Raw genomic sequence first — 11025 nt, forward strand, 5'->3', positions numbered from 1 at the left:
TACATCACTTTTACGAACATCAAACCCTTTATGAATGTACAACTTTCACTAAGTTTTTCTAAGTATGCATCACTTTCAAATACAACGGTTCTAGGTACATCACTTTCATCTACTTAGAGTCCCGGATATGCCTCACGTCCATGCAATCAGATCATATAGAAAAATGAGAAAAATTGTACCTAATTTTTTTGAAAACTAAATTGATCGATCAATTGAATCTAATAAAACGATTCGATAAATGGATTGAAATGAAAGGGTATAATAGCAATAACCCAATTAAGTGAGGGGTTTTTTTGCAAACTTTCCATTAGAATATGAAGAATTAAAGCAGCAATCATGGTGGCCACGAAATGAACAAAAATGGGCATCACCATATCCAGAAGTTTCCCTTCACGCTACAATATAAAAATCCAAATTCTCACAACTAAAACCTCACTTTTAAACCAAATTTCCCTCGGCCTTCGGCGCTGGCGGGGCCATTTTCACATTGCGTGTCGGTCATTTTCACGTCAAAAACCTTCTTCCCTTCGCTAAATTCCCTCTCCAAATCACATTCTCTTTGAATCTTTCCGTTTCCATATCAATTTCCGAACTCATATCGCCGCTGATCTGATTTCATCTCTGTGTTTAGTTATGTCGTACGATTACCTCTTCAAGTACATCATCATCGGCGATACGGGTTTGTTCAGAATCTTTGTTTTGATTGTGTTTATCTTCTGGGTTTATGAGGATTTGCTTTGAATTTGGGGTTTTTGTTTGGATTACAGGTGTTGGGAAATCTTGCTTGTTGTTGCAATTCACGGACAAGAGGTTTCAGCCTGTGCACGATCTAACTATTGGCGTTGAGTTTGGTGCTCGTATGGTCACCATCGATGGCCGACCTGTTAAGCTTCAGATATGGGATACTGTGAGTTTTGATTCTTTGTACTCTTTATCTTTGCATAGTTTAGTTTCTTTTTATATGTGTAACGAGAGGAATTGTATAAGGGAATTAAAGAAATTCAGGAAGTTACATGAACTGGAAGATTCTATTGTAAGTGAGGAATTGTACCAAGAACTTTAAGCTGATAGGATTAGATCCTGAGAAACCCCTCCAGAAACTCATGATATCAATCGATTTCAAGATGGCTCATGTTTGGATCATTAGGGGAAAGTCAGTTTGCTAAGGCTATTTGTGACAGATTCTTGGAGACTTTTAGTGACTGATTCTTGGAGGCTTGTGGAGAGTTCTTGGGAGTAGGTTTGGTCTCTGGCTAGTTCATCTTTTTGTTCTTTGTGCTTAGCTCCTCTTGCCTTGGTTTCTTCTTTTTATCTCTATGGAAGTTGTTTTCTAGAAGAAAATGATTTGACAATGGATTATGAGATATTTTCTTATTAAGAATCTTTTTTGTCATCCTGTGGTCTATGCTAACCCGTATCGGTTACGAATTATGGGGGACAAGTTATGTTTTGAGTGACCTGTGTTTCTTGAAAATCAAAGAATTTCCCCCACTGGTTATGACATAAGGGCAAGAAGGGAACTGTTTTCAGCAGAATGATTCGTCGTCTTGTATGTACTGTGCCCCCTACTGGACGAGTTAATTGTTGTTGGTATGAATGCCCTGAAAGAAGGCGAAGAGACCAAACGAAAGACCTTAGATTTATGTCTATATGTGTAGTGTGATGGTTGGACCCACCCTCACTATTTGTCACCTTATCTAATGGTCTATTGGAGCCAGTAACTTCCATCATTAGCTCATATTTTGACCAAATACGAAACGACTAGTGCCCATTCTTAGGGACCTTAGTCTTCCAAAGTCAAAACAGCTGAATTCCGAAAGCTTGCTTCGTAGTCACTAGCATGTTAAAGAAGGGTCCAAGCATAGAAGAACCCAACCCAACCCACGAATTCCAGAATTTTGGTTGTTAATAGCGGTGAAAGCCCTCGGTTTTCTGGCTATGAATAGGTCACTATCTTCTAAGTTATAGCAATTTTTTTTTTTTTTTCTTTCTTTCTAAACCTTTCTTACCATGTAATTTTGACTTTTAGCCAAGTTATACAACCAGGGGGGAACCTTGCGGTATTTTCGAGCCACTCTTTATTACTTCTTAATGTAGGTTGAGATTGGCAAATTGACTGCGAGGGGGTCGCTAGAGCCAACATATAATTATACCTCAGTTAACTAACTGGAATCCTTATAATGTTCGAATAATTGTTTTCTAGAAGTTGTGTTCTCATGGATGTTATGTTTTCAACTTTAGAATTAATAGAGTTCTTCCGGTATCTGTGGATTAACGTTCTCATATAAATCATTTAATCCATTCTTTAAAATAATCTTGGAAACAGAAATGGCAAGCCATTAGCAGACATGTTTTAAAACAACAGTGACAGTAGATTCTTTTCTGGTAATGGTCAAAACAGATTATGTTTATCTTTCTTGAAAATCTGTGAGACATTGGTTGGAGAGGGGAAGGAAGCCTATAAGGGTGTGGAAACCTCTCCGTAGTAGACGTGTTTTAGAACTCTGAGGTTGATGGTGATCTGTAACGACATTTTACTTTATTGCAGGCTGGGCAAGAATCATTCAGATCAATCACAAGATCTTACTACAGAGGAGCAGCTGGTGCTCTCTTAGTTTATGACATTACCAGGTGAGTTTGTGAATGGATGAATGGATAGATGGATGAACTTTTACTTCTTTTATCATCTTAAAACTTTCCCTTCTTTCTAATTGTTGACTATATTTTATTGCACTTGGGATTTTTGCATCACAACCTTCTGATCTTGAGAAATCTGCTAGAACGGATTTGATTTATTTTCTTTTTGAGAAATCTGAGATGAGCCCATGATTCTGTTGCCAGGAGGGAGACATTCAATCACTTGGCAAGCTGGTTGGAGGACGCTCGGCAACATGCAAATCCCAACATGTCAATTATGCTTGTAGGGAACAAGGCTGATCTCGCTCATCGAAGAGCTGTAAGCAAGGAAGAGGGAGAACAATTTGCAAAAGAAAATGGGCTCTTATTCTTAGAGGCATCTGCTAGAACGGCTCAAAATGTTGAGGAGGTCAGTTTTGTTTATTTGACATGTGCCTCTTCTAAAAAGGCTAGTTGTCTCTTAGATTCTCTCTCAGTTCATCTTGGTGTTTGATTGTACAGGCATTCATAAAGACTGCAGCTAAAATACTTCAAAATATTCAAGAAGGTGTCTTTGATGTATCCAATGAGGTAAGTTGGGTCTATCATTTGTGGTAAAGAAATGCAGATTATTTTCCTGTCAATGCTACCTACCCATTCTGGTTTGCGATATAGAACCTCTAACGAAAGAAAAAGATAGCTCTACCGGTTTTTTTAATATAAGAAACAATTCGATTGAGGTCTGAAATTACCAAAGGGATGAAACGTCGAGAGTACTACAAGAAGCTTGCCCAGTTAGATAAAAGGGTACCATAACTATAAGAAGAAAAATGATAGTAGGGAGCACGATTTATAACCGAGTTGAGGAGTTCGTCCAAAGGAAGCTCCTTGTCCAAAAAGACTCTTTGGTGCCTGTGAGATCCCATATCAGTTGGGGAAGAGAATGAAACATTCTTTATAAGGGTGTGGAAACCTCTCCCTAGCAGACGTGTTTTAAAAACCTTTAAGGGGGGAAGCCTTAAAGGGAAATCCCAAAAATGACAATATCTGTTAGCGGTGGGCTTAGGCTGTTACAATTTCTTTCTTTCCAAAGATTCCAAAGAAAAATCCGTGATGATAGGAGTCCATAGCATAGCCTTTTCATTACTAAAAGGGTGGCCTGATAAGGCGCTCCCATCAAGGAATTTGAGCTTTTTTGGGTATTTATCTTCCCAAATGGCGTTGACTAAGGTGGTCTCCAATAATTTCCTACTATCTCCCAAATCATTTCAGAGCGTTGGGTCGAGAAAATGCCATTATAGCTAGGTAGCCATCTTTACTCTCTAAGTCAGAGAACTAATCGGATCAAGGATATTGATGCTGCCAATGAGATTACTTGTGTGATATTATTGTATTCTTGCGAGATCCCACACCGGTTGGAGAGGAGAACGAAACATTCTTTATAAAGGTGTGGAAACCTCTTCTTAGTAGACGGTTTTTAAAAATCTTGAGCGGAAGCTCGTAAGGGAAAGTCTAAAAACAACAATATCGGCTAGTGGTGGGCTTGGGCTATTACAGTTCCTGTGTTCGTTCATTTATGAAAGTATGTTTTCGCATAAAATAATATCTGTTTCTCTAAGCTTAAACTACTTTTAATAGCATAGCTTCTATTCTAAAAACCTAATGCATTATGACCATGAAGAACAGTAGAATTTTTACGATATTTTGTGGGTTCTTGCAGTCGTCTGGGATCAAGGTCGGTTACGGGCGCCCTCAAGGGCCATCGGGGGCAAGGGATGGAGCAGTTGCACAGAGAGGTGGATGCTGTAGCTAATTGTGAACCAAAGAAGTAGTAGTATTGTATATGATGAAGAAGTGAACCCTTTTGTGCAAGTCGTTTTACTCTTTGTGCAAACTGCCATGATTAAGTTTCTTCTTTGTTGTGTATCCCTTTTAAAAAAACATTGAATGTACAGTGCCTCAGAACCCTTACTTGGCAAAACTATTACTTTGCTGACTCTCAAAGCAATTGCTTGACAATATTTTGCTCTGATTCTGTATTTCTGGTCTTCAATTGGGGGGATCGTTACACCTCACGATTTTAAAATACGTGTTAGTTTTGTTAGGAGGTAGTTTCCACACCATTGTAAAATTTGTTTCGTTGTGTCTCAACCGATGTGAGATCTAAACTCTCTTTAAGATCCCAGCATCTTTGTTGGCACAGTCTGATATTTGGTTTTAACATCACTGTAACAGCCCAAACCAAGAGAGTCCTATGTCCTCATTGGCACACTGCTTAATGTCGGGTTATGATATCATTAGTAACAATCCAAATTCCTTGCTAACAAATATTACCCGTTTGGAGCCCTTATGTATCGTCATCAATCTCACGATTTAAAAACGCATATACCGGAGAGAAGTTTCCAGACCCTTATAAAAAATGCTTTATTCTCCTCTCTAACCCGGCGTGCGATCTCACATTTGTAATCCAACCTTATAATGAAATATATAATATTTTTCTTTAGTAAAACTTTGATATCATAAAAAGAATATATATTAATTACCATCTGAGAATGAAATGAATACTCATGAACTAATGGAATTGCACAAACACAATAAGATGTAAATAAACATCCAACCAATCTAAAGCCAAAACAAATTGCTATCAAATCTCCACTTTCACTTTAAGAAAATCGGTTAACACATCATAATGCACAATAATTTCAACTGACAAAGAAGAATCCATTGAAATCATGGTTGATATTATTCTGAAAGAATTTGGATTTGGCAATTTCAAATGTAAGAGACAATCTAGCTATTCCTAACCCACAGCATGATTCTATGTCAACCAGTAACATACATAAAATCTTTTTGGCAAACCTCTCTCCATCTAACAGGTACATCAATATAAGGTCCCTGCAAACCTTTCTCAATATGGTTAGCTATAAGGTCACTGCAAAAGCTCACCAATATCGATACTGGCAGTGAGAAACCGATGGCAACTGTGCCCTGCATCGTTTTGATTTGAATTATGATCGGCCAGGTCCACTGCCACCAGATCTAACCCGAAGATTGCTGTAGGTTCGAGAAACTAATAAAAGCCTAGGATCTTCTTCAGGAATCTCACGTTCCTACAAATCAAAAGCTTTCCATTAGCAAAGGAACTTTTGACTTACAAAAACAGAGACAAAAAAAGCATATCCCGTGATTGGGGAGCTCAATGAATTAGTAAACGTAACCAAGTATATGTAGATAGTAAAATAAAGCACTGTTTATCATAGGCTTAGGTAATATCTTTCAAGCAGGGACACATATCAAACTTGATTATCGAACTTTCGGTTCGATTCAAACTACCAAATCATTTAGAGTCAAATGTGGGGAATACACTCAATATATTACGTACAATGGAAATACATTCTTTCATAGTTTTCCAGGTATACTGTTACAGTTATTTTTAGTTTATTTCAAATCTCAAGCATTTTAGGTAGTAAACTTCTACTCAATTTGATTTAGTGCAAGAATACACAAGAATAAGATGCCTTCAAAAGAGAAACTATCAAATATCACCGAAATGAATGCCAGTAATTGGGTAAACCTCTGATGAATGTCAACTCGACCAGACTCTAACTACTACTAGAATGGAGTTGTATGTATTAATTATCAAATATCAATGCCGAGGATAACAAATACCATAATAAAAGAATTAAAGTGAAAGCCAAGAGAATCACCTTCAATCCATTGTAATAAGCTTCCACAGCTGGAAATGAAGGAGTTATCTTTCGAGCTTGCAAGAGATCCCATATATAATTTGCAGTCGTATACCCACCGGTCTGCATGGTAATACAATAAATAAATAAATAACTCATTTTTTAATCACATGAACCTACAGTGATAAATTTCAGAATTTTGAGCAGCTAGCTGTTACCCACAAGGGTCTCGTGATCTAAAAATGTGATAAACCATCAACCTACCTTCTCTCCCGCTGCTGCAAGGAGGAGGTCACTCCCTAATTTGGGGTTCAAGAAAAAGCCCCTGGAATTCATATTTACCTGCAATAAGCATTAAATTCAAAATAACATTCCTTAGATCAAGTCAATTTCTATTGTAATTTTAGTAGAAATTGGAAGTTACCAGTGTTTCTTGAGCCAATTGCATTCCCTTTGGCGTATAACCAATCATGGCTCCCTCAACAAGCGTCTACAACCACATGAAAACAATAGCTAAATCTCTGTAATAGTTATCTTGAATTCCTTAAATGAAAAATCTTGTATCACTCGTTTCAAGTGTCTAGACTACAGCAATCTCATTTGGAAGGGAGATAAAATACACAAATATTAGAAACAGTTAACTCACACTCTCTCTCACGATTCTGAGAAATCTCTGACAGACACTCAAACATAAAAAGCCAAGATAACAAGGACTATAGATTTTTTTTTTTTTTTTGCCTTTTTTTGGATAAGAAACAGTTAATATGCAGTAAAAGCAGAAACATAGTTGGGCCAAACTCACTGCATAGAGTTCTGCTGCGGGAAGACCCCCAGAATTCAAGTGCTCCTCAAAAGCTTTAAGACCACGATCAATATCTCCAGAATGTAGATAGCATCTGTGAGAAGTTAGTTATAAACAATACTTATGTCCTGTATAATCAATATTTATAAACAAGCCTCTAACTCCATACAAATATTTAGCAGAAGAACTGTATTAGCAGTCCTAGCCAGACATGTGTCCTACAAATGAGATGAGATGCCAAAATAACAAAACAGGTATCCTACAAATGACTCGGTAGGAAATTTGACCACCAAGTATCCTACAAATGAGATGCCAAAAATAACAAAACAAGACAAAAGTAACTTTTGCACACTACTGATATGTGATCATCACCACTTTCATTCAAACTACATGTCAAGTATAAACGATACGAGAATATGAAAAAAAAACCACCAATACAAAAGCCACCAAGCGGAGTATGTTAAAAACAGAAACAGAATTATGAAAAGAGCTGCTAAAATGAGTTCAATCAAGCCAATTCATGCTTCCACTACTGGTCTAATAGTAAACCAAAGAACACTCAACTGGCAACCACATTAGATCAAGCTTGGTGGATCAATGCAGAAACAAGGGCAAGTTGTAGTTTCATTAGATCTATACAAACTTCATAGTTATAATAACATCACAGTTTGATCTTTAGAATTTATGGCTGCAGTCATTCCCATCAAAACAAGAAGTGATCTGATGAACACCTAACCAATTCAATCTGAACAAATTGCAGAATTGAGGTAATTGTGAGCCAAAAAATATTCTCGTGCAATTAGTGCAATAATGCAAACCGAGTTGATCCATGCTTTGACATTTAATTATAAACTGCGTGGATTAGACAACACAATTTAGTTTTTGGAAAGAGCCTTTCACCTCATGACTTGTATTACTATGAAAACATCGGGAGTTTTTCCATCCTTCTTTAACATGTCCATTATGGTCTCCATCACCTACTTTGATTTGAAAAAAAAAAAAAAAAAAGCTGATAAGAAACATAAGTATTTTATACAGAAATTCATAACAAGGACATTTAGACACATTGCATGATAGAAATTAAGTTATAACATGATTATAAAAGAGAATAGATGACATCTACTATGTAAGAAATGATGATATTACATATTAGAAGACCTAAATATAGCAGGATCATATATGCAATTGCACAAAAATGAAATAAAGAGGGACTGATCTGAATAAGTTTATCCAACAATATATATCCAGATGTTGCTGGAATTAAGAATCAGATACCTCTACATTCTTGAGATTCGCACAGGCATGCAAAGCAACATGATAAATAGTCAATTGTCTGTTCAAAAAACCTCCACGCCTATGAACATATTCCGCAGTAGGAATATTGTACAGTTCCTCTTCTGAAACACCCATCATCACATTTTCAGCCGTTGCACTTGATGCATCAACTGATAACCATTCCTTCGACCGTTCAACAAATTCAACAACCTTATCATAGAAAAGTAAAATTGTGTTCATAAATCACCAACCAAACATTACAAGGACAAGAAAAACAGCTAAGGTGATTGTTACTTTAGTAGCAAAATCATCAGCCACAGGTTTCTTGTTCATATGTGCAGCTATAAGTCCAGTATAGCAGAACTTGTTTAAGCCAAGGCCAGCAGCAGTCATATCTCTGACAATTGTATACCTAAAATATCGACGAAAAACCTTGTCAATTATTATACCGAGTCTCCAAGATATACTCGATTGTTTGGAAAAAAAACTAAGAGCAAGGTGAAGATGAATCTAAGGCCATTAATCTTAGGAAATAGAAAGTGACTGAATGTAGTGGTGATAGTTTTTCTTCCATCGATTTATCAGATACAACATTAAGGATACAGGATTATAATACTTGCAGGCAAAAGAATAAGAGTGTAGGTAGTGAAAGAAGTAGCATACACGCGATCTAATCTACCAGCAACTGCACAGGCATTAAGTAGGCAGATGTATGTCTGTGAATGTGGCTTCACTTCATATCTCCTCATCTCATCTAAGATCTTCAATCAAACACAGAATAGTTGAAAATCAACAGAAAGTTCTGAATTTTCCTTCGATGACTATAAAAAAAAAAAAGTTGGGCTTTAAAAACAAACAGAAACCTACCCGGACAGCCTCTTCAGAGTTGTTGCATTTACCACATAATGAGATCAGCATGTTATACAGAGTAACCTACAAAACATATATGCACATACAGAAACAAAGGTTGCCAAAAATAAGAAAATGAAGAATCGAAAGATTTAGAGCATAACGTGAGAGAGAGAAAAAAGACTCAATTCATTTCCAAAAAGTACCTACATCAGGAATCAACCCCATGGCCTTCATTTCATCTCTGAAGAAAAATGCATCTTGGAAACGAGCGCCTTTCATGGATCCAGTAATCAGCGAATGGAAAACGTCCATTGTAGGCTGCACTCCATCCAACATCATATCATCATACACATCCCTCAACAAGAAATACCTGAACCAGATACACATAACACAACACATCATTTAAAATACACAAGAACAAAAAAACCGAACAATAAAAAAGGCGAGAAAAGAAGGAAACAGAAACAATACCTTCTCTGAGCAGTGATGGAGCCAATTACAGTGTTGTACTCGGAGACGTTGTCGGCGTAATTCCTTTTACTGTACTCTTCAGTAGAAACAGCAAAGGATCGACGCTGTCCAAGAAGACGAACAAGCGAGCGGCTGTGACCTGAACATAAATGGAAAAACGAGAAGCGTATAAGCTAAAACAATGGATCGAAATTGAGGAATGAACAAATTCAGAGAGATGAAGCAGTACTGGTGACAGATTGAAGGAGCTTCATTGGTACTGAAATCGATCGACGGAGCGGAGAGAAATGGAGCCTAGTCTGTTTCTCCGGCGAGGTTTTTCTCTCCAAAACCCTCCCGTTTTTGCGCGGGGGGTTCGACGGTATTGGGCTTTTTATATACGATGGGCCTCGTTTATAGGCCTGGCCCAAATTTATCGGGACGATGGAATTCTTTGATGGGCCTAAAAGTCAAAAGCCCAATTTAATGGGCCCACTGAACTTCAGAAGACTATGGATTGCATTAGGAAAATTATTATGAAATTTAAATTTCCCTAATTTTACCAAATTAAGCTCTTAAATATTGCAAAATGTACAAATTAGTTATATTCTTTTAAACTTAAACTCTCCAAAATTGAAAATTAAAATATTAACTATTAAAAAAATATTTTCAAATTAATGTTTAATTGTTAACTCGATTTTTTTTAGTTCAAAGAGTTGTAGGTGGAGGTATTTGAACCTCTAACTTCTCGATCGATATTGCCCCGTCCTATTAATCGATAATTTTGGAATATCATTTATAGAAGGGGAGAATGAAGCATTACTAATAAGAGTGCGAAAACTTCTCCCTAGTAGAGCCATTTTTAAAATCGTGAGACCGAAGAGTGTGAAAACCTCTCACTGGCAGAGGCATTTTAAAACCGAGGCTGACGACAATATCTGCTAGCATGGGTTTGAGCTGGTACATATGTCTTTTTGTTGTAATTTGGACAATGAAATAAAATCCAAAGAAATCATTTTCGAGCACGTGTTTTTGTCGGTAAAAAAGAAATCAAATGGATTCAAGGGTGATTTTCGAGAACGTATCAATAAGCTAGACCCATGCTTCGAGTAGTTTCATGCCATAAATAAAAGCGAACACTCAAGAAATCCGTCAGACAGGCAAATTCTCATCTCTTACAACCAACACAGTCTTCTGTTCTTGGAGGCAAAGCTATTGGTTTAGCTTTACATCCGCCCCAAGGTATCATTTCTAATACATATGTGGGGCGAGCTCGGACACATTGAGTACACCCTATAGGACTACTAACTACAAAACCAAGATGATACACGATCGAAATAGAGA

General features: G+C 37.0%; 2 protein-coding genes across 2 annotated transcripts; one reads left to right on the top strand and one right to left on the bottom strand.

Moving 5' to 3' along the window:
* The first annotated feature begins 425 nt into the window (after nucleotides 1-425).
* Nucleotides 426-4655, top strand: LOC111435082 (ras-related protein RABB1b). The gene is made up of 6 exons (XM_023072417.1): nucleotides 426-679; nucleotides 768-907; nucleotides 2549-2631; nucleotides 2842-3046; nucleotides 3139-3207; nucleotides 4337-4655. The coding sequence occupies exons 1-6, from the start codon at nucleotides 634-636 to the stop codon at nucleotides 4427-4429; spliced, it is 636 nt and encodes a 211-aa protein (XP_022928185.1). The 5' UTR covers nucleotides 426-633; the 3' UTR covers nucleotides 4430-4655.
* A 590-nt stretch (nucleotides 4656-5245) lies between these two features.
* LOC111435075 (pentatricopeptide repeat-containing protein At4g35850, mitochondrial) lies at nucleotides 5246-10068 on the bottom strand. Its single transcript, XM_023072405.1, has 13 exons — nucleotides 9932-10068; nucleotides 9703-9841; nucleotides 9439-9601; nucleotides 9247-9312; nucleotides 9043-9140; nucleotides 8674-8791; nucleotides 8380-8589; nucleotides 8005-8081; nucleotides 7105-7198; nucleotides 6727-6792; nucleotides 6567-6644; nucleotides 6324-6425; nucleotides 5246-5726 (listed from the first exon to the last, which is right to left on the bottom strand). Exons 1-13 carry the CDS (start codon nucleotides 9954-9956, stop codon nucleotides 5625-5627), a joined length of 1338 nt encoding a protein of 445 aa, XP_022928173.1. The 5' UTR covers nucleotides 9957-10068; the 3' UTR covers nucleotides 5246-5624.
* Between the last annotated feature and the right edge of the window lie 957 nt (nucleotides 10069-11025).

Source organism: Cucurbita moschata, unplaced genomic scaffold (assembly GCF_002738365.1).
Source record: "Cucurbita moschata cultivar Rifu unplaced genomic scaffold, Cmos_1.0 Cmo_Scf00048, whole genome shotgun sequence".
Lineage (NCBI taxonomy): Eukaryota > Viridiplantae > Streptophyta > Magnoliopsida > Cucurbitales > Cucurbitaceae > Cucurbita > Cucurbita moschata.